Raw genomic sequence first — 22,387 nt, forward strand, 5'->3', positions numbered from 1 at the left:
TTGATAAGAATTGTGTATTAATATTTGCTGAATTATTTTAAGAAAACACACATAATGATATTTCACTACCCCCTTCTCTAAATTATACAGAGAAATTTTAAAAAATTCTGAAAAATTATATGAAATATTTTAAGAGAAATTTTCACTAAGATCAATAAAGAAAAAGTAATAAAGTTATAAAATTGTTAAAAAATTGCAATATATCTTTAATATTAAAAAATTCAAAATAACTGTTAATACACATAGTATAATTTTATTGACTAATTAATTTTTACTCAAAGGGTTTTGTTTTAATTATAAACATTATTAAGTTTACCAAGTGCTACTATATTACGAGTAAAATATTCGGCCATTTGTTCGATATATTTTCTTTCAATTTTGTATGGTGAGCTGATCATTTAGTTAATTTATTTTTATTAGTGTAATTCTTGTTATTTATTTCGTGTAATGTCTTGTTATTTATTACGTTGACCCTGTGCACAATGGAAGAATATTAGATATTAGGAATAGGAATTAAAGTTTTAAAATCAACTTCCTCAATAAATATTACATTATAAATAATAAATTATGTTGTGTTTCATATAACACATTTATGTGTTACATATCTTATTAATATTTATTGTGCATTATATTCATTGAAGAAATGATTCTAAAATTTTTATTCTTATTCCTAATATCTTATTCCATTGCGCAGGGCTCTACTGGTTATTGTTACCTACTTGTCATCACGCGATTATAATCGTATATGAACGACGCATCCCAAGTAGAAATATTTGAGAGAATAATCATCACCACATGAAGTTACGCGTGAGCGTTTATCTCCAATATCTTATCGTTGAAAATGAGAAATGTTCGGACAATTTTTATTTAATGTTAACTTCAACTGAATAATAATATATAAGTTAATTAACATCACAATGTATTAATCAATTTTTACAGGTTTTACTTTTTAAATAATTTGAAGAACCGTGTTAAGCACACCTACAGCGCTTAATTCTCATTTGCCCTGTTTTTTATTAAAAATAAAGAAATGGAAATAATTTTCACTATTTCTAATAAAATCTGGATCTTCTATGCTCCATTGATTATGGTTTATATAGATGACACGCTAAATATAGTTCATGTAGTTTATATTGTGTACACATAATGTAAATTACACTTTACGCCCTGATTTCGGGGAAGTATAATGTGGCACAACTACAAGAGATAGGAATAGATCTATTGTTTGTCTTTTGTAGCTAAACTTTTTACATTTTTTTTTGTTTCCTCTTTAGCCAGGTTGTGACTCAAATTTGTAAAAAATTCTTAGATTTTTTAAAAAAATATTCCAAATTCGAGATAAGACTGGAAAATTTTTCAAGATTAAGCGTTTACTCGTAAAATATAAATAATTTATACAATGTATACAATGTAAACTAAAACATAATTGTCAAGAATAAAGTTCCTGAAAGGTAAACTTTCAGGTTTTTCCGTTAATTAAATATTCTGTTGTCTCTAGAGACGAGCAATTTTCATCGCGAGTAATTTTTGAATTTTATATATTTTTGTACCGCAAGTACAATTTTTTTAAATTGAATGTTATTTTATATCGTAAACACGAATTTTTTTAATTGACGTGTATGAACATGTTGTTTTAATTTTTTTATGTAATTTAAAGCAATATGAATATAATAAAATTTCTAAGTCATCACTTTAAAAAGAAATAAACATTTAAAAATTTTAAAATTATTTATAAAATTCTTTTATTTTTTACAAATATTCAATGAATGAGTACTTCATTATAAAGATGATTTTAAACCATATTGGCGATTTTACCAGTTGCATTTTGCATTGCAATTCAAAAAAATAAAATCGCGTTATGATTAATATCGCGTATTTCTATTTATTTCTCTGACGTCCAATTAAGCACTTCATTTCAAATACAGGAAATGTACCGCTATAAAGAACAAACATTTCATTCTTTTTAAACCGAATGTCTTATCTTCCTCCCTTTTTTTCTCCACGATGTTTCATTATGTAGTTCTCTTTTATTTTATTCTTACCTTTTATGATCCGATTAGCAGAGAAAAACAATGGATTTAATTATATAAACATCAACCGTGTGATTCACGTTCAAATGTGACAGTCATCCTGTACGATTGTTCCATGAATCATTTCGAACTTTTGTGCAGTTGATGAAAAACGTCACTGAAAAGAAAAACGTATATTATTTGATGATCTCGATGTCTCTTTTTCTTACTTTTCTTTTGGAATACGCTTATCGTGCTACTTGTATTCGTATTAAATGTGACTTGAAGATAATTTGATTGCAGCAATTAAGTACGGAAAGTTTCGATTCCGTTATCAGTTTCGACAAAGCCGTAGTCCGTCACAAGAATTAATTATCCGGGATTCATAATTTAGTGGCCGTTATGTAATAAGACTAAATTAATTGCTTCTCGCTTAAATATGAAATTATCAAGTATATGTTCAGGAAAAATTTGGTAAGTCAACTTACAAAAGATTTTTAACGTCATCCCCATCTGTTGATGCATAGCTCGATAATATTCGACATTTTTCCTCTTGTCGAATTAAAATTGTTCAAATCTCGAAGAAATTACACAAGTTTCACCAATAAATGATACATTCGCGAACAATATGTTTGCAATTATACGTATATTATGTTATTAATATATATTACGTTTTTATATATCATTTATCAAAATTTATAGAGATTACATAATTAATGAAAATTGCTGAGCCGCGTAGTACTTCGTGTAACATAATTTAGAATTCCTTTGCATTGTATGTATAAAAAACACAAAAATCTGTATGTACAATGTACATTTAATTTATATTCCCGAAAAGCCTTTCCCTAATTAGGTGAAACGGAAATTAAATTAGACTCACGTTTCAATTACGTATTTTGTAAATAACAACACTATGTTATCACAAATGTTTATCTTTCAACAAGGTGCTATACAACAAACTGTGTACACATGACTCGATCGTTCCTCATGTGTTCTGGTTAAAAATCGGCAGAAGTCTGCTTATTTTGACAAACCCCCGTCCAGCGCAATACCGTGTAATATATTAAAACGTATTATGTAACATAAACGCGTGTGTACACTAAGTAGGATACCTTACGCGAGTCTCGATTTACATGAGATCTCCATACAATTGTTGTTCGATAACAAATAAATTTCAAGTTATTTTACATCATTAACTATTAAATGCACAATTGGTTCGTGGAAATATTATTAAACAAAGAATTTAATTCCTCTAAACGGAAGAAAAAAAAAATGTTTGTGACTCGCTGTAATGAATATGTTTGTAGAAATATATTGACTTAAATATATTGGAGATAGTTGCGTGTGTGATCTGCGTGGTAATTTGAAAAAAAAAATGTTTGCTATTAATAAATGGAGTAATTATGTGATAATAAACAATTGAAGATTTAACGAAAAATGATATAAATGAAAGATGGATAACAATGCAATATGCGTTTGAATCAAATACATACAACACACACACAATGAGAAAAAGAAGATTCGAAAACCACCAATCTGTCAACCCGTTCTGGAGAGATGAAAACTGTAATTATTGGAATATTCTACTCTTCAAGTCGGTTGAACCTGTTTCTGACGACATTAAATTCTTAGTTCGAGGTATAGTTTTGTGGTAGATCCAAGGGACGGTAATTCTTTTATTACAAAAGTTGTATTTGCAAATTGTTTATGAAATAGTCAGCGGATCTTCGTTACGTTGTTCGTCGTTGAGGTTTCTGTCCTTTAATAACAACTGGCCGGCCTTTTATGAAACCTCGCTTACGCTTTGCGGTCTGAAACATCAATGCCCGACCCCCCATAACTTCAACTACGTTTCCAGATCAATCATTGTGTAATGATAAAAACAGCGAAACGATACGAAGAAATTTCATGTATAAAAAAAAATATGTATCATTCTTAGCATGAAACCGTAAATATATATATGCATACCAACCTTTTTACTAATATACGAATTCGCGCGGCGCGTGATAACTCGTTCGGAGATCGGAATTCTTGGTCTATTAAACTCCGCTGGTTTCTTCACCCTACGAACACATTTCGAGATTAATGTTAATGCGGGACTAAGGCGACAACAGAAAAACAATGATATAATTTGAGATAAATTATAAGTGAAAGATAATGTAAATGTTATTCACCTGTAAATCCTAACAAGCCAGTGCTCAGTGGTGTAAGCTTCTTCCAGATACGTTAACTGGAAGTTCTTATTGCCTATTTCCGCATTACGAGTACGATCAAAACCGTAAGGCGACCGATAGTCTATTTTAACGTCCCCGAATCGGTAATAACTCAGCTTGTACATTAGCGAGTTCAGCAGAGTTGGGGAACCCTCGGAATCCACACGGAACTCTCCCCTCTCGGTGAAATAATCACTCTCGCGAATGTCTTGGGGATGTTCGCCCTCGGCGATACGGACCATCCATAAGAATTTGTTGATATCGTCACCGGAATACCCAATCATCCCACCAAAGATGATCAATACGTAATCCACGTCCAGGGACGTCATAATCTCATAAGCAGCACTTTCATTCGAGCTCATCGCCTTACCGACTAGAGCTATGTGCGAATTATTCCATGTATTATTGTCCACGAGAGTGGTTCTGTAAAAGAGAACGTAACAATGTCAAATTGATTTTAAATACATTAAGAAAAAAATATATAGTAGGGTAAAGATTTAGATATGGTAAAAGATAACTACTAAAATAATTGCGAAGAGAGAAAGGGAGAAAAGCAGGGAGGAAATAAGGAGTTGAAGAAGAGAAAAGACATAAAAGATAAAGACGAAAAGCATAGGATAAAAAATCTTTAGCAATATTATAACAATGTGATAAGAAAATGTAATACAACTTAAATTACAGATATCAAAGGATATGTTAGGTAAACTAATAAAAGAAAGATTGTATAAACGAAATCAGGCTATGACAGATATTAATTAATCATCAAGATAATCATCAAGAAGTTGGGTATGGACGCAAGTGAGTGGTTAAGAAAAATTATAAACCCTTTTAGCCAAAAAATAAATAAGCTCTGAAGTAAATAAATTCTCTTTTACATAATATAAAACATTTTGTATTATGTTGAAACTAATCTTTGTTAAAATGTTGCATTTTTAACATATCCAAGTGTTAATTTAACATAATATGGTTGTGTTATTTAAACATATTAAATTGATTTTTAACATTGGTTAGTATTAAAATAACACAATTTATGAACGAATAAAAAATAACAAAAAATAATATAGTTTAAAAATTAAATTTAAGCTAAATGAAAAAAATATACGTGTCAACATATAAATGTTAATTTTATTGAAAAAATATTTCCACACCCTGTTTCCAAATTGTATCAAAGAGTTACATTTTTATGTTAATTTTGTGTGTAATATTGATGTTACTTTCTTACATATTTATCTTGTACTAAAGTAATACAAAAATTTGAATAGTTTTGGGGAGATGCTTTACATGTTAAATTTAACTCAAATTTTCCAGCTGTATACATACTTTTATATATATATATATATAGCGTCGTACCTGTTAGCCATACCAGCAATCTGGTATCCGTAATCCCACCAACTCATGACTCTAGCGTCATTGGCGGTGTTCTGGGCTAACCAATAGTAAGCCTCTCGAAAATCGTCCAGTATAGCTCGGCCGCCGTCGTTACTGTAGGATGCCAACACGATAGATGGGCTGGAGTAGGCATTGCTAGTCACCCACGTGCAGTGCACGGTAAACATCATCAGCAGCATCAGCATGCCGATAACGACGACATTACGAAGATTAGGGCCTAATCCGTCACCGTTGCCCTTTGATCTTTCGTGCTTCATTCTACGAAGTTTACCGGCTTTGTCATACAATGCTCTGCCAGGACTTCTCTCTCTTTCTTCCTCGCTCTCCTCGTTGCTCTCACTACCGTTATTTCCGTCTCTATCCTCTTCTTTAAGGAACAGTTCCACGAGTCTGCTTACGGCAACTCCAGCCAGCATACACACCACCGGAGTCAAGGTTAACATGAGTCTTACCATTACACCGGCAAAATAAACGGCACTTATGGCGTACAGTACGACTGCAAGAAGAGTACAAATGTTAGTTACAATTAATAACATTTTATCCTAAAATGTACTTTTATCGTACGGATTCTTACCAAAGACACGCTCGTCATTGACGTGTGTAATGCAATACCAAAGACCAACAGGGAACAATGCGACAAGAACGTGCAAATCAAAGAAAAAGCTGAACCAAGTTGTTGGCTGATGTTCCGACACAGATGCTATTATAGGGATATGTATCTTGGCATAACCGGTATCCCACAATGAATAAAATCTTCCGCTCCAGGGAGCGACGATGCCAGCGTACGTTAAGACGATCAAAACTAATAGGAGTATAACGGTTGTTACAGCTACTACACCACCAAAATACTTCATCTCAGACTTGGTAAGTACAGTTCTTAAGTATCTGGAATTAGAAAAATCATCGTGAATAACACTGCAATGTATAATGCATTTCAAAAATCATTAATTATTCTAATAAAAAATATACTATATAAACACAGATCTAAATTTTTATATTACAAATATCAGTAGTTGTAGAACAATGCAAATAAAATTTTCATAATTCAAATAACTACATAAACATTATTTGACATCGTTTAAATATAATAATAAATAGTGAATATTCATAATTAAAATATGTAACTTAAGTCTTTTAGGCTTGGTTGTTCCATCTTTTGGTAAGTATCAAGTAAATTTAACTGTTAGGTAAATCTATGCAAATACATAGATTTAACAGTTAAATTTACTTGATACTTACCAAAAGGTGGAACAACGGGGCCTTAGTCTATTCTATTTCTACTTTTTGGTTTGTTAGGAATGGACTTTCAACTCTTTATCTCTAATTTACCTTTTATGATTGTCAATTTGCACAAAAGTCAGTTTTATCAGTCATTGAATTATTTAAGAGACACAGTAGAATATATTGAAATTTTATTAATATTTATGCTTTTGTATTGCAATTGAGAGTTAAAAAGTCAGATAAATACGTTAATAGTCTATATTGAACACATTTTAATACATAGTTGTACAATGAATGCTGTAGATTAAAATAATGCGATAATGACAGAGTTGGCCTAAAAAAGTTCAATGGATGGAAAAAACTTATACATATCAATTTTTATTGTTTCAGATTTTATTCAATAAAATAAAGTAATAAAAACTATAAATTGATTAATATTACCATAAAACTGGTAAAACTACTATATGTGCATATGTAAAACTAAAATATATTTACATAATTTTATGTAAAAAAATATTTTTGCTTTAATTAATAAATCATAAAACACTAATCACTACTACATAAAAAAAAATAAAAATAGTAACAAATTAATAATAATGAAATCTTATAAAAATTCTTTTTTAATTCTAAATAATTTGTAAAATACTTTTTTTTAACAAAAAATTTTGAGATATAAATGCTGCTAAATTTTATATTAATTTTTAGTTTAATGAGAAAACAGCAACAAAATTAAATTTTTTATCTATATAGATGCTTCTATTTATTATTCAATAAATAGAAAGCATCTATATATTATTCTTAAAACAAAATTTATTTGCTATATCAATTCCTATTAGGGATTTTATTTTGGGTAAAGTTTAAGTTGCAAAAATTTCTTTTAATCTTTCTTATTGTTTGTTATTCATTTTATCATTTTAAGAAGAAATCTATTTTTGCGTTTTTTTTCTAAAAAAATTGTTATTACTAGCATAGACTTTACGCCAGAAAAGTGAAATCATGCCAACCCTGAACAGTAAACAAATTAACATGATAGAAATGGTACATACCTAAAGGCTGCTACGAAGATTATAAGACCAAATACACCACTCGCCGCCATATGTTCGGAAGTTCTAATCGGTTGAAAACCAACGAATGGTATTTGCATACTCAGTAAAAGTCCAAGAACATAAAACGTAGTATAGCTGGTGAACAACCGATTGCTAAAGCGATTCAGAACCAGCAAGGCAAACACATGAAGTGGAATCAAATTGATGATGAACACGTAGCCTCCCCATGCCGATACCATATAGAAGTAAGACAGGGCGGTTACACTTGCCCAGAAGATTGAGCCAGTCTTGACTGATTTAACCCAAAGATAGTACGTGATTTGCAACGCAAAAATCGCAATTCCCTCATTGTCGTAACTGCCGGCTACGGATCGCGAAATGTAGCCGGGTACAATGGCGATGAAGCAAGCGGCAAACAAGCCGGCCCCGGCACTCCATATTTCCTTCGTTAATAAATATGTAGATATGGCAGTAAGGCCACTAAAAATTGGAGCTAAGAATACACATATGTCTCTTATATGCACTGGTATGTTGAGGGAGTGCAGTATATAGTGTATCGAGCCAGATGTTATCATAAGTCCAGGATAGACGGTACCGCCGACGATTCGGCCCAACGGGTACCAAGCTCGTTCATCAAACCAGTTTAAAAAATTGTAGAATCCATGTTGTACCATGTACGCTGTCGCTCTGTAGTTGAACCTGAATTCAAGATACATTTATCACATTTTGTCGTCAATAAGCTAAACATTTTTTTATGTCATTTACTTATAAAAACAAATCAATGCATGTGCAATAAAAAATAAAATGGCTTTTAAAATGTCATTTACATAAAAAAAAATCAATGTATAAACAATAGAAAATAGAAATTAAATTTTAATGTTATTTTCAAAATAAATCAATGTATAAACAAAAAAACAAAATAAAATGGATTTTATTTCCATTTCCTTATCAAAATAAATTAACGTGTGAATAATAAAAAAAATAAAATTAATTTTAATGCTAGTTTGTTATCAAAATAAATCAACATGTGAACAAAAGAAATAAAATGTATTTTAATGTCATTTACTTATCAAAATAAATCAATGTGTGGATAATTAAAAAAAAAAGAAAAAACAAAATAGTTTTGAATACCATTTATTTATCAAAACAAATCAATGCCTGGATAATAAAAAATATATAAAATGGCTTTTAATGCCATTTTACTTATCAAAACAAATCAATGTATAAGTAATAAAAAATATATAAAACAGATTTTAATACTATTTTCTAATAATAAATAATGTATATGCAATAGGAGAAAAAATAGATTCTAATGTCATTTCCTTATCAAAATAAATCAATGTGTAAATAATAGAAAAAATAAAAAAATAGATTTTGATGTCATTTTTTTTCAAAATCAACACATGGCCCAAAAAAATAGAAAAAATTTTAAAAATTCAAAATCATCTACTTGATAAAATTAATCAATATACAAGTAATAAAAAAAATAAAATAGATTTAAAGCCATTTGCTTATAGCAAACTAAATCAGTGCATGTATAATAGAAAAAAATAAAACAGGTTTTAATGCCAATTTAAGATAGAAATACGAATTATAATTTGACATTTTTCAATCCATACATTTTTCTCCATGTGTCTCCAACTAAACTCAAAGCATTTATTCACTATCTTCGTTACATAATGGAAAAATAATACGAGCATTTATCATCTCTTTGCGATATGATAACATAGGGTTGTCGACGAGACTTCACGACCGTGGCCGTCGCGTCGAACGCGCGTACGTCGGGTACGTACCAGGGATCAAACTCGTGTATGATGCTCTCGAAGCGTATGACCGCGAAGAGTCTTGAGGCGAAGCCCGAGATCCAAGCGAGCAGGAGAACGGTGAAGGTGATGAGAGAGCTGAGGCCAGCAGCGTTCGTCAGCGTGGAGGATTTCATCTGCTTGGTCGACGACCTCTTGTCAGGGAACATGACCTTCGCGTTGGCCGACGACGAAGATGACGTCGACGAAGAAGACGACGGGGATATTTGCTGTTGCTGCTGGGATGACGACGACGATGACGATTTGTTCGGCAACATGTTCTCCCGTTGCTCCTCGCGGCTACCACGAGCGCGCTAGACGTGAGACACCGTGTATATCCGCGTGTATATCGACACCTTACAACGTGGCGTTCGCCATATGTGCACCGGAGAACGCCCGCGAACTCCCGTTGCGCGAGTCGAGAGCGGCGCGCAACGAATTATCAAATGTCTCGCTGCACCCCTGAACTCTGGGAGGCTAGGACACGTCGAACGCCGGCTACGTGTTAACCATGACTTCCACCGCGGCAAGTGCGGAATCCGCAGTCCGCACCAGAGCGCAGCAGTAGACAGGAAGTCGGTGTGTTCAAACATGCGCTGCTCACCGATGCTTCGAGTCCATTTAATTTGGACTGCCCAATTGGAAGATGCAAGTGGAATTTGCTAATTGGTGATTGAGCGCCATCCAATGCTGTGTAAAATTAATAAAAAAATCAACCAATGATCAATGAAAAATTTTCGAGTAAATGGTAAGTCTGTTCTTTATTCTAAATTTCGCGTATTTTGATAGAAATTTGAGTAGTTCATTATTTCCGGATTCTTAGGTAGAGTGCAACAGAGTGTAACTGAGTGTAACTCCATCGTTCGAGACGCTTGCGACTTGCGATTGCTTGCGACTTCTTGTGCTTCTTGTTATTGATGAAAGCTATCAACAATCAAGGTAATGATCCATTTTTATTGAAAAAAGTGCTAAAAATTGCAAATAAAATAGAGTGCTGAGAGTTAATACGGTATATGATATATTATTTTACATTCTTTTTGCAAACAATTGGTGAACAAATGAGAGATATACGAAGCTTGATTTTAATCAGTTGTGCATATAACAATATTCGTGTATCGTTGCACGTTGCAAGAGTGTCATCGCTTGATAACGCATCGAAATCATTATTTATGTAATTATCATTATGATATTTCTTATATATACATGTATTTGCATAATTCCATTTTGAGAGCAATACTTCATTGTTACAGGACATAATGCAATGGAAGGTTGTCTATGGTGTACATAATAACATAAATAAAATACATCAAGACTCCAAAAACAAATGTTCTCCAGTAAAGCGAGATTAATAAAACGTACAGGGAATAATCCCATTGGACGTTATGATTTTTTAAAGCTTTTGGTCACTGAATACAACACAACGACATCCAAAGGTAAAAGATTAACACTGTCTTGTTTACAAAAGGATATACTTTACCAATGAGGTATATTATGGCCCTTGACGACAAATGTATAATAACATTATATCAATGTGTTTCAAATTTAGACGCGCGGGAGCAAGTATTGGCTAATTTGGCAAACTTTGCTTATGATCCTGTGAACTATGGATACTTAAGGCAGCTAAAAGTAATAGATATATTTCTCAATGCTTTATCTGAAAGCAATCCGAAGCTAGTACTTTTCGGCATTGATGGTATCTGCAATTTATGTTTAGGTAAGGATATTTATGATATACAGCTACAGATAAAAATGACCTAATCTGATGGTAACTTGATAAATTCTAATAAATTTCTTGATAGTTTGAGGAACTGGTGAAATGATTTAGAAAAAAAATGTTGATATGAAGCTTAGAAGGAGCCTTTAACATAAACATTTTATTTAACTCATTTTTCATAAGATATTTTAATACAGTATATTCATATGCTACATACAGCATATAGTAATTAGAAAACTAGATACATGGTAACTAGTGAAACTTTAAATAACATTTTTTTATTATAATTTTTGAAACAAAAGGTGAAAAGTGCAGTGCAGTCTTAATTTACATTTTTTATACCATCATACATTATAAGCTTACAGTATTATTTAATGCCTTAATATTTTATTGATTAAACAGTGTAATTAAAAAATTTAATATAAGAAATAAAAAAAAATTTATAAATAATTGTATATGGAAAATGAAATACAATAAACTTTCTGTAATTGCATTACTTTGCAAGAAAAAATATAGAATTTTAAATATACTTTTGTAATAAAAGAAAAAGCTAAATTTTAAAATGTTAGATAGTAGAAATTAAAAATTATATAAAAAATAGTTAAATTTTCAGTCCACATTGCTCTTTAATTCTTGTTCACTTGTTCATTATGTGACTCATTATCAGAAACAAAATTATTGTTTATAAGATTTTGTTTAGATTTTGTTGAGCATTCAGTCATTATAAAACACATAAAAAATTTAAACTATAAGTTCGATTAAGATGAAGTTAAGATTTTAAATATAGAATTTAACTATGATAAAAGAACCATATATGAAATAATTAAAACGTAATTAATTTAGATAAAAATACTGAAATGTTAAATTTCTCGTATTTTGACATATTAAAGATTTAACCAACAATACACATTAAATATTTTATTGTTCATAAATATAATGACATATAAATTTGCCTCTTTCACTGCAGGTGTGAGAAATAAAAGTCTTTGTGTGAGAAATGAAAGCCTCAGTAGATATGTAGAATTATTCACATTACAGTATTTGAGATTATTTGAGTCATTTCTGTTTTTTTCTAATTTAGAATGCAAAGTCCAATTTGGTCAAGTAAATCTTGTATTACAAAATCATTTATAATATCAATAATTTCCATTAATTAATATCTGTGATTTATTCCTCAGAATTTAATTCTAATGATTCAACTTTTCAGTAATTTGACATATATCCTTTAAATCACGATCACCAAATCTGGTGACTTTCTGTTGACGCGAATGTGTTCTTACTTACAAATGAAGAATATCTTCAGATATTTTGTATTATTGACCTTTCTAACGTGGTATCTTGGCTATTGTAATGTTTATTTTATTTGCGATTATTAATTATTATTGTATTTTGTTCTTATATGCATTTATTTAAATTTGGATGTGACTTCTGATTGTTGTATTATCATTACAGTTAATTTAGAACAGTCATAACAATCTTAAATAAGAATAATTTTAGGGCTATTTCTTGTAGTAATTTGGAATTTCACTGAAGAAGGTATAGCACAAAACATCTAAATTTTTGAAGGATTTGTAAGCTTCATTGTCTATTATTAAATATTACCGGTTTTACACATGTAATTTTTTTTCTTTTTTTTGTAATTTCATATATATTGTCGATATCGATTGATACTATTTATTGTTTTACACTTTACTTTATTGTTAGTATACTATTGTTCTTTCAGATGCAATAAATAAGTTATACATTCTGCGCAATCAAGGTGTCGAATTAATATCGTCGTTACTCACCTCTGAAGATGAAGATGTTTTGCTTGCAGTAATTGCTACCTTGATGTTCCTGATTACGCCTGAATCGGTAAATGAAATAACATCGACCAGAATAATTAAACGCATGCTGGAACTTTCAGATACCTCGCACGAGAATGTACGTGTTAAAAATATGGCAACCTTGTTCCTGAATGACTATTGTAAAGCAAGTGACGTGGAAAAAATAAAGACAGAAGTCTAATTAGTCTTCTTGTGGAAAAAGTAAATATATGAATCTAATACATATGGTTAAATCTAATACTCTTTATTGAATTATTTTGCTCTATAAATTCTTACATATTTTTAAAAGAATTAAAAATACGAAAAACATGAAGTTAATTCGATTTTTCTCTGGTTTTCTCAAAAACCACTCTACAAAAACTTCCAAAGTGAGATCATTCGGTGATTCAACAATGAACAATTTGAGAGAAGGAGACCAAGTATCTGTTTTGAAAGTAATAACGAATGACGATATACTTAAATTCGCTGAATTGACTGGTGATCATAATCCAATACACACCGAGTCAGCAAGAAATATTGCGCACGGCGCCTTGCTCAATGGCTTAGTGTCAGGCTTAATTGGTACAAAATTACCTGGTGCAGGTACTATAGTTATCGAGCAAAATCTTACGTTTCCTAAACCATGTTACGCTGGTGATACCGTAGAAGTTATAGTGAAAATTACATCAGTAAGAAAAATCATTAAATGCGTGTATATGTGTATTGCTAATGGAGATAGAATCGTGTTAGAAGGAGAAGCGAAAGTCATGAGAAAGATATTGTAATACTTATGTAATATTGTAATGTTTTTTATTATTACTGTAAAAAATATTTAATACTTAATTTATATAAGAATAAAAGTATTTAATAAAAATTTAATAAAACCAATATTTTCTATTTTCTTTTTTGTAAATATTGTAAATGCATAAATATTGTTTTATTGTCTTTTAATACTTATAGAATATACAGGTATATGCAGATTATAATTTTTTTTTTTTTAGTTCTGTCCTTACATTTCTTTGAATATCATTGGAATTTAAAACTTAAAATTTGGCTATTGCATGCAATACATTTCAATCGTAAATACAAACAATTAAAATGAAACTCTTACTACATAAAATCTGAAGTTTTGCTTAACAAGCATTTCGAATGTGGCTCATGAATTGCATTGCAACATAATGCGACTTTATAAATTTAGAACATCAGACTTACATTCGAGTGAAGTTTTGTGAAGTGACACAGTGAGGTTCTGTGGAAGAAATTCTGGAGTAAAAATAAGTTAATTATTGATTCGTAATCCCGCTGATATCTTTTAGAAGAAAGGTATATAGTCTTCATTTTATCTTTTTAAATATTTACGAATCATTTAATTTGAATTAATCTGGTTAATATCATTGAAATTAAACAGAGATCAATGTTAATATAGCTGCAGCAACTTAAATTCCAGGTCAAAATGTATTTATCATTAATGATGATAACTCTTTGCATATCATATTCCTACGCAGAAAATAATAGCACTACAGAAAATGATACTGTTACAAATATTAAACCAGCCATAAATACAAAAGAACAGCCAATTGGCTGCGTCTGCGCCGTATTTTTAAGTGGACAATTCAAAAAGGGCAGCAAGGAGCAACCTAAAGGATATCCTGCACTCCTTCACGAACATCCTGATTCATTTTCATGTAGCATCAGTGGGAACAAACTTTGCATCAACAAATGTCTGGAAGTAGTAAGTTATTAAATTTTAATTTTGTTGAAATTTGTTTTTGAAGAAATAAGTTTGAATTAATATTTTCTCAACTAACTTTAAATTAAAATTAATAGTTTATAAAATCAAGTTAGTAATGTTAAAAGTTACATGAACAAAAATTAACTCAGTTAAAAATTGCACTAAAATTAAGTTTAATAAAAAATTGATTTTGAAAAAATATTTTTATAAAATTTATAAAATTTTTTAATATTAAATTATGTTAAATTGTTGCATTTTTTAAAAATTAATAGATTGAATAACAAAATAATTAGAATATGAGTTATCATTTTTATAAATTTAATATTTTATTTGTGAATTAAATTTATGTACAGTACCATAAAAGTTTTTTTTATTTTTATAAAAATGTATTGTTTTTTATAATTTTTTTTCTTTTATGGAAATTTTTAGGAGAAAAAATTAATAAATTAAAGTTTAAAAATATCTAAAGTTAGAGTTAAAAATTAAGTTCAATTAAAAGTTGCGTGAACAAAAATTAAATTAAAAGATGCATTAAGATTAAGTTAAATTGAAAGTTAATTTCGAAAAGCATTATTTAAACATAAAATTAGAATATCATGTTTTTTAAAAGTTACGTGAACAAAAATTAAGTTAAAAGATGCATTAAGATTAAGTTAAATTGAAAGTTAATTTCGAAAAGCATTATTTAAACATAAAATTAGAATATCATGTTTTTTAAAAGTTAAATTAACCTAAATAATAAAATAGTTACAATATAAATTGAATAGATTTAATATTTATTTAATATTTATTTTATCTCTAAATTAAATTTATATATACTAAAAAAAATGGATTTTTTAAATATAAGAATGTATTTTTTTAATAATTTTTTTTTACATACACAAAATTTTTAAGAGAAGAAAAAAGTTAAAGTTAAAAATTAATTTATTTAAAATTAGCTATGTTTAATTAAAAGTAATTAATTTTTTAATTTTATTATTTTTTAAATTAATTACTACTCAACCTTACGTAGAGAATTATCCATTTACATTATTCTTCTAAGCTGTTTATTAATAATAGTTTATTAATAAAGAAATTAAAATATTCCACAGATAGTGAAATATTTACCAAAAAGTTCCACAATTCTCTGTGCTTCTATAGATCGCGATTGTTACAAAGAAAGGGTGAGCAGACATACACACAATTTAATTTTTATTATATCTATGTGAAGTCATAAAAATAATTTTACAATTATTTTATCATAGCAATAAAATTATTTGAATTATACGAACTTAATGATATTTCTTGACAGGCTTATCTCTTCATCAAGAATTGCAAAGACGAATGGATAAATACGAATCTGTCGGCCGGTAGAGAGTATTGCTGCAAAAATGGCACATCATACAAATGTTAACTAACTTGTATTTGTAGGATAACATTTTTATACCACGATTGTAATTTGTAATTCTGACAATTTAAACATTTTCTAATAAATATGTAGACTTAACGCTCATGGTACTTTGAATATCCCACCGTTTGTCTAAATATAGTTCGTAGATGATCAGATACGCTCTGTAAAAGCAGGCAGGAATTCAACACGAATATCTTCGTGTTGTAAGTCTTAAACCATCCTTCTATATTTAGCCTTCGAGGTGCGTGAGTTTCGTGCACGCGGTGTGCGCAACTCCAAAAACCTTATTGGAGTAATTTGGCTATTGAAGCACAACCTTAACTCCCACTTTGGATTACCAGATCAAATTCGAGCATAACCCCAGGAGCCTCAGGCAGACGACAATGCCAGTATTAAACTACACGTTCGTATCGTTTGTCGTTGCAACTTTACAACCACGGCATTTGCTCGACTACTTCGTGAAAATATTAAAGCCAAGCAGTATCATAAGCGCAAAGATGTGCCACGCTTTATAGAAATTGGTAAAAATTGGTATGCAATTGGAATTCATTTGCATGATTAGAAAATAATACGAGAGAGTCTGTGTGTCCGAGACAGACACGCAAAATGTGCGCACGAGTCTTGGCGTGTCCGCTGTGCTCGCAGCCTGGATTCTTGACGCTTGATGCACTACGAGCTGGACTTGTAAGTGTAGCGACTCGACCCTTGATATGTCCTGTCTGCAATGAGGTACTGTTAGGCATAGATAAATTAACTATACATCTGTTTGGTCACACGATCAATCTGAGCAGCAGTACAGCTGAATCGTTGAAGTCCCCGGATGTCGCTGCCACCAACGAGCATCTGATCTCCGTCCATGACGCGCACAACGTTGTTCTACAGGATTGGAATATACTGAGGCAATTAGGCAAAGCAGTAAGTGGCAACAACAGGACTTGCACAGAATCATCGGATCCTGGAGTGCCGAGTGTAGGGAACAACATAGATTCTCAGTCCAAGAATCAAAATCCGTCGATGAAGGGCCCAAGTCAATCCAGTTTCGTATCGGATTATAATCACGACGTGATAAAAGTGACTATTCTTCCGCAATTGAATGGGAATCGCAACGCGGTCGAGCGAGCGGCCGCAGATCCGCAACAAGGAGCATCGAAAGTAAACTGTGCGACACAGCATTTTGGTAATATCAAACGCTTCAGCGTACCTCAGGGAGCCGTACAGACGGAGAAATCGGCCGTGTCGGATTTAATTATTGCGACAAAGATGACGGGAACTGTAAATGCCAAAAGCTATCAAGGTCCATTCAAATGCATTGAACCGAACAGCGGCCAACAGCAAGAAAGTCAGACGACAGATTTAATTGAGGGACAACACGATCTCCCTACTTTTCAATCGTTCCAGAACATAATGGCAAACGTTTGCGTGAGAGAATCAAAGGAAAAGCGTAGTGGCAAGGAGAGCTTGCCCAATGCGGAGAAAACGACCCTAGAAACGAATGCCGGGGATCAGAATCAAAATTTAGACCATGGACAAACGTTGCCCCACGCGCAAACAAGCGGCAAAACGGTCTTCCGCGCGATAGCGCCGAAGGAGAGGATGGAGAGATGTAACGTATGCGGCTTTCATTTTCCTGATACCACCATTCTGGCTTTGCACAAGCAATTAGTGCACGAGCAGGATATGAGCAATGGTCCGGAGAAGGTTTTTAAGAATTACTCTTGCCATCTGTGCTCCAAGGTGTTCAAAATGCGAGGCAGTTTGATAGTGCATATGAGAGTGGCGCACGTTGCACATAATCTAGGTAAATAATTATATAATTAATTGTTTAATAAATTATTTAAGAATATAAATAACATAGGCCTGCAAAAACTTTTTTTAATAATTTTAACTGCTTTTTAATATATTTTTGCTTGTTGAGTACGAATCCGTTTTTCAAATTTAACTAATATTACGTTGCAATTTTGAGAAAAATAGTGTCAAAAATACCAAAAACGATTTTGACGTCATTTTTCTTAAAATTGATATAATAATTAATTTAGACAATAGATTCATGTTTAGCAGACCAAAAATACATTAAAAACTAACATTATTACAAAAATTTTTATAACTCGATTTTGCAGGCCTGTGTAATTAATTAAATATAAAAATATGTAATTATTACATATATGTACTTTGACATAATAATTTGACATAATACGTAAAGAAAGTTTTTCACACACGATAGGTTCTTTTCCTAAGGATGATCAAAACGAAGTTACAAGCGGCGACGCTGGATACACATGTCCCACGTGCGGGAAAAAATTCAAGAAGGTGAGGAGATAATCTGGCATGTTGTTTTTTTTTTGTAATATTCGTCGCAAATGGCATTTCGATAGTTCAAAAATTTATCTCTCGTAAAGATATACGAATCAAGCACAATTTCAAATCAAATTGAATCTTTGACCATACGTTTGAAATCAAATTAAATTGAATTTTTAATTTTCATGTCGAATTGAATTGAATTTGAATCAAATTTTTCCAGATTGTTAATTTAAACGTAATAAAGTATTTCGAATAACATTGGAAATCCATTTTAATAGGCAAAAAATTAATCGCCAGAATTTTAGAAAATAATTACAAAAAATTATAAGTAAAAATTTAAAATAGATAATATTTAAATAATAAATAGGATATTGTACTGATAAATAATATGAGCAAAGTTGAGTAATTAAGTTAATGTATTTTATCTAAATTAAATTAAAATAAATGAATAATAAAATTAATTTAGTTATGTTAAAATTTGTATTAAAATTAAATTAACTTAAATTAAAAGTTAATTTTGAGAGCATTATTTATTAAATTATTAAATTAAAATGTTGTAATTTTAAAGTTATATTGCTTTGAATAACAGAACAATTACAATATGGATCATCAAATAAATATAATATTTGATTTGTAAATTAAGTTTATATAACTAACTGAAAGAAATATTTTTTTATATTGTATAAAATGTTTGTTGAATGTTTTATTGTAATATTTTATTGTATGACTTTGAATGTATTTTACTTTTATATAAATTGTTAATTTAAGAAAAAGTTAATAAGTTAAAGTTTGTGTATTTTAAAAGCTAGAATTTGAAGTTAAACATTAATTCATTTAAAATTAATTTATTTAACATAAGTTAAAAGTCAACTTATTATTTAACTTTTTACTTTTTAATTAGATATTACCCAATCTTATAAATGAGTATTGAATATATATAAATTACAATGTTATTGTCGAAGTAATAATACTTTACTGTATTTTATTAAGAAAATATAATAGCGCATTTATTTTCAAATTTTCCTAAGTTCTTTAAAATTATGATACAAATTTATAAAATATTGAAACAAATTTACGAAGAAAATTGTCTATTTTGTGTACAAAGTTTTGAATAGTTTATAAAGTTTAGAAGGTTTAGAAACGGTTGAAAAATTTTGAAAATCGACAATCAGATACGAGAATTGCTATACGCCGATACACGATTGAGCGCGCAGGGAATAGAATTCGAAATTCTTGAACTATTTGTATTCAAATCTTTGACATTCGAAAACGAATCAAATCGAATCCACTGTAATTCAATTCGAATTCGAACTGTTCATACAACTCTTTCGCTTTTGTTTCAGGAGCAACATGTGGTGCAACATTTGAAGACTCATGAGGGCAAGCAGTGGGAGTGCGATAGCTGCGGTAAGATGTTCACGACGAAGTACTTCTTAAAGAAGCACAAACGACTGCACTCTGGGGAGATGCCGTACAAATGTGAAATATGCGACAAGAGCTTTACCTTCCAACAGTCGTATCACAAGCACAGGCTCTATCATAGGGACGACAAGCCGCACACCTGCGCGACCTGCGGCAGATCGTTCAAAGAGCTTTCCACATTACACAATCACGAGAGGATTCACACCGGGGAAAAGCCGTTTGCGTGCGAGACATGCGGTATGTTAGAAAGCTGGATCATCAAAAACGAGCCGAAAGTGCAGGATTAACCGATAAACAATCGTTTGGAATTAACTAACAGTTAACATTATTCTGTTTGCGTAGTGTCTATAACATTGTGGTGTGCTGTGCATGGCTTACTGAAAGCAGGTAATATTCACGAGAGAAAACGCCGAGTGAACGCCTTATCTTGTAAATGTGCCGCAGGCCACGAGACAATGACAATAATAATCCTCCTACAACTGCCGTACTAATTCTTCCGCAGGAAAATGTTTCCGCCAGCGTGTTTCGTACTTAGTCCACCGTCGAATTCATACAGGAGTGATGCCTTATAAATGCACAATGTGTGGCAAAAGCTTCCGATACAAGGTACAAAGTGATCATCAAGCATTTTCAGTAAGTTCCGTCCTCTAACAACTCTCATGTAATTCACAATTGTAGGTGAGTCAAAGAACTCATAAATGCCCCGTACAGACATCAGGCGGCGCGCAGCAATTGATATCCGATACACGGGAGACTGATAACAAAACAGTCGGCTCACAGATCGCCGATACCCTGCAAGAAGATCAATCGATGACCAACACCGTTGACAACGAGAAAAACAAGTATGTGTTGATAATAAACGTTCAGGGGCAACCTGTTTTAGAGCTGCAATCGAATATAAATAACGTACCTCCCGAGAGAAAGGAACAAGGCATCGAATTTAGAGACACCAGTAATACCAATGAGGATCCAAAGAGCAAGACGTGGGATACTAATGATCTTAACAGTGCAGGACTCGAGGAATCAGTGGAATCAATTGAGAGAGTGCGATTAGACAATGAAAAAATAGATGCGAAAGGCACGAATGATTTCTTTTCCATGGTGATGTCGCCCCTCGAGACTAGCCTGTCGTCATCGACGTTCGAGATGGAGCACTTGCGCGTATCTTCGCCTAAACGCAAAGAGGATTCGATAGATTCTTACACCAGCTTTCCACAAGTCTCCGACAATGCGCAAATGAATCTGGTGGAGCCGAGTGGCCTAGAGCATGACTTTAGCCATAACAAGGATTCTCTACAAACCATAAATGAAGACTCTTTGAAGGAATTACTATATGGTATAGATAGAAAATGAAGTAAATATATGCTTTAAACTCAATAGTACAAACTAACGATACATTAGATCTGTTAGAGCTAATTATATAGAAAACAAAGATATTTATTAACTGTAAAATTTGCAAATTGTTAAAATTATATGATTGATGCTGTAACTTGATTACACATTGGCATATGTAGATACAAAAAACAATGATTATATATAATTTATTAGTCTTAGAAATAATGGAATAATAGCAAATTTGGACATACATTTATTTTTGGTATTATAAAGATTGCTGTAAATGAAAATATCTAAGCAAAAAAATAATACAAGTGTTTTAACAGACAAAGTGTCTAATATATATTAAGCTGAAATTCTGGATAGGATAAGCTAATAAACAAATAAAACATCTTAATATAACTGATCTACTACAAAAATTAAATAAGTCTAAAAAGTTAAATTTTCAGGAAACAAGAAAACTTCTCATCTTCAATTTAAAAAGAATGTACATCTAATCATCATATTTAAACAATGTATAATTCATACTTTTATATGAAAATTATACAATGAAATTTTATATTTTTTATTTTAAAATGTTCTGTAAACTTCATTTTTCCTTATGAATATATAGTTTTTTCAAAATTTGTATATTTGGTTTACGATTAATTACTTAAAACTATCCCAAGATCCTTTTAATTTTAGAAAGTTATATTTTAATAAAATTATAGTTAAAAAATGAAAAAATTATCAACATATAATTATGAACGGTATTTTCAAAATTTAATCAAGTTCTTAATTATGTGAAAAAAACTGAAGATCCTTATAAATTGTGTAACATAAACATGCCAAAAGAAATAATTTCAAAATACTGAATTACACATGTAATTTGGTATAACATATATGCTATTTATATACATGAATGAGAAATAAAATGCGGTCCCACAAGCCACACGAAACATTTCTTAAAACATTTCCTTACCTAAAAATTTTTGTAGGTAAAGTGACGAGCAATAACGAGATTTATAAAAA

At 30.8% G+C, this 22,387-nt stretch overlaps 5 protein-coding genes across 12 annotated transcripts; 4 read left to right on the top strand and 1 right to left on the bottom strand.

Moving 5' to 3' along the window:
- Window positions 1-1,990: 1,990 nt before the first annotated feature.
- Window positions 1,991-10,217, bottom strand: LOC105205598 (dolichyl-diphosphooligosaccharide--protein glycosyltransferase subunit STT3B). 4 transcript variants are annotated; one of them, XM_011175001.3, is made up of 7 exons: window positions 9,672-10,217; window positions 7,879-8,577; window positions 6,186-6,496; window positions 5,573-6,107; window positions 4,184-4,645; window positions 3,982-4,072; window positions 1,991-2,187 (listed from the first exon to the last, which is right to left on the bottom strand). In XM_011175001.3, exons 1-7 carry the CDS (start codon window positions 9,956-9,958, stop codon window positions 2,185-2,187), a joined length of 2,388 nt encoding a protein of 795 aa, XP_011173303.1. In that variant the 5' UTR covers window positions 9,959-10,217; the 3' UTR covers window positions 1,991-2,184. The 4 variants fall into 4 exon arrangements, with proteins under 4 accessions (XP_011173303.1, XP_011173302.1, XP_025995482.1 ...); XM_011175000.3 differs by lacking the exon at window positions 1,991-2,187 and adding an exon at window positions 2,662-3,849; XM_026139697.2 differs by lacking the exon at window positions 1,991-2,187 and adding an exon at window positions 2,662-3,855.
- A 286-nt stretch (window positions 10,218-10,503) lies between these two features.
- Window positions 10,504-13,458, top strand: LOC105205608 (armadillo repeat-containing protein 7). 3 transcript variants are annotated; one of them, XM_026139699.2, is made up of 5 exons: window positions 10,534-10,619; window positions 10,746-10,851; window positions 10,931-11,113; window positions 11,227-11,394; window positions 13,118-13,458. In XM_026139699.2, exons 3-5 carry the CDS (start codon window positions 11,005-11,007, stop codon window positions 13,399-13,401), a joined length of 561 nt encoding a protein of 186 aa, XP_025995484.2. In that variant the 5' UTR covers window positions 10,534-10,619; window positions 10,746-10,851; window positions 10,931-11,004; the 3' UTR covers window positions 13,402-13,458. The 3 variants fall into 3 exon arrangements, with proteins under 3 accessions (XP_025995485.2, XP_025995484.2, XP_039304747.1); XM_026139700.2 differs by lacking the exon at window positions 10,746-10,851 and having other exon boundaries at window positions 10,504-10,619; XM_039448813.1 differs by having other exon boundaries at window positions 10,536-10,851.
- On the top strand, window positions 13,284-14,087 carry LOC113004956 (hydroxyacyl-thioester dehydratase type 2, mitochondrial-like). Its single transcript, XM_026139701.2, has 2 exons — window positions 13,284-13,421; window positions 13,510-14,087. The coding sequence occupies exon 2, from the start codon at window positions 13,529-13,531 to the stop codon at window positions 13,982-13,984; it is 456 nt and encodes a 151-aa protein (XP_025995486.1). The 5' UTR covers window positions 13,284-13,421; window positions 13,510-13,528; the 3' UTR covers window positions 13,985-14,087.
- A 147-nt stretch (window positions 14,088-14,234) lies between these two features.
- LOC105205596 (follicle cell protein 3C-1) lies at window positions 14,235-16,417 on the top strand. The gene is made up of 4 exons (XM_011174998.3): window positions 14,235-14,522; window positions 14,647-14,931; window positions 16,023-16,094; window positions 16,223-16,417. Exons 2-4 carry the CDS (start codon window positions 14,653-14,655, stop codon window positions 16,322-16,324), a joined length of 453 nt encoding a protein of 150 aa, XP_011173300.1. The 5' UTR covers window positions 14,235-14,522; window positions 14,647-14,652; the 3' UTR covers window positions 16,325-16,417.
- A 91-nt stretch (window positions 16,418-16,508) lies between these two features.
- Window positions 16,509-22,003, top strand: LOC105205595 (myoneurin). Of its 3 annotated transcripts, XM_011174997.3 has the most exons (7): window positions 16,509-17,005; window positions 17,113-18,119; window positions 18,543-18,628; window positions 19,963-20,278; window positions 20,384-20,428; window positions 20,544-20,647; window positions 20,720-22,003. In XM_011174997.3, the coding sequence occupies exons 1-7, from the start codon at window positions 16,986-16,988 to the stop codon at window positions 21,392-21,394; spliced, it is 2,253 nt and encodes a 750-aa protein (XP_011173299.2). In that variant the 5' UTR covers window positions 16,509-16,985; the 3' UTR covers window positions 21,395-22,003. The 3 variants fall into 3 exon arrangements, with proteins under 3 accessions (XP_011173299.2, XP_011173297.2, XP_011173298.2); XM_011174995.3 differs by having other exon boundaries at window positions 16,509-18,119; XM_011174996.3 differs by lacking the exon at window positions 20,384-20,428 and having other exon boundaries at window positions 16,513-18,119.
- The last annotated feature ends 384 nt before the right edge of the window (window positions 22,004-22,387 follow it).

The sequence above is a fragment of the Solenopsis invicta genome, chromosome 4, assembly GCF_016802725.1.
Source record: "Solenopsis invicta isolate M01_SB chromosome 4, UNIL_Sinv_3.0, whole genome shotgun sequence".
NCBI classification, from domain to species: domain Eukaryota; kingdom Metazoa; phylum Arthropoda; class Insecta; order Hymenoptera; family Formicidae; genus Solenopsis; species Solenopsis invicta.

What these genes read in the sequence shown, in the direction of transcription:
- LOC105205595 (XM_011174995.3), top strand. Translation starts at nt 16,928, where the DNA reads ATGTGCGCACGAGTCTTGGCGTGTCCGCTGTGCTCGCAGCCTGGATTC. An exon ending in GCACGTTGCACATAATCTAG is followed by an intron (nt 18,120 to 18,542) that starts GTAAATAATTAT and finishes CACACACGATAG; the next exon opens with GTTCTTTTCCTAAGGATGAT. An exon ending in GCAAAAGCTTCCGATACAAG is followed by an intron (nt 20,648 to 20,719) that starts GTACAAAGTGAT and finishes TCACAATTGTAG; the next exon opens with GTGAGTCAAAGAACTCATAA.
- LOC105205596 (XM_011174998.3), top strand. Translation starts at nt 14,653, where the DNA reads ATGTATTTATCATTAATGATGATAACTCTTTGCATATCATATTCCTAC. An exon ending in TCAACAAATGTCTGGAAGTA is followed by an intron (nt 14,932 to 16,022) that starts GTAAGTTATTAA and finishes AATATTCCACAG; the next exon opens with ATAGTGAAATATTTACCAAA. An exon ending in GCGATTGTTACAAAGAAAGG is followed by an intron (nt 16,095 to 16,222) that starts GTGAGCAGACAT and finishes ATTTCTTGACAG; the next exon opens with GCTTATCTCTTCATCAAGAA.
- LOC105205598 (XM_011174999.3), bottom strand. Translation starts at nt 9,958, where the DNA reads ATGTTGCCGAACAAATCGTCATCGTCGTCGTCATCCCAGCAGCAACAG. An exon ending in TGGCTTGTTAGGATTTACAG is followed by an intron (nt 4,073 to 4,183) that starts GTGAATAACATT and finishes ATGTGTTCGTAG; the next exon opens with GGTGAAGAAACCAGCGGAGT. An exon ending in ATTCGTATATTAGTAAAAAG is followed by an intron (nt 3,821 to 3,981) that starts GTTGGTATGCAT and finishes TTGATGTTTCAG; the next exon opens with ACCGCAAAGCGTAAGCGAGG.
- LOC105205608 (XM_026139700.2), top strand. Translation starts at nt 11,005, where the DNA reads ATGTTCTCCAGTAAAGCGAGATTAATAAAACGTACAGGGAATAATCCC. An exon ending in CAACACAACGACATCCAAAG is followed by an intron (nt 11,114 to 11,226) that starts GTAAAAGATTAA and finishes TTTCAAATTTAG; the next exon opens with ACGCGCGGGAGCAAGTATTG. An exon ending in TATCTGCAATTTATGTTTAG is followed by an intron (nt 11,395 to 13,117) that starts GTAAGGATATTT and finishes TTGTTCTTTCAG; the next exon opens with ATGCAATAAATAAGTTATAC.
- LOC113004956 (XM_026139701.2), top strand. Translation starts at nt 13,529, where the DNA reads ATGAAGTTAATTCGATTTTTCTCTGGTTTTCTCAAAAACCACTCTACA.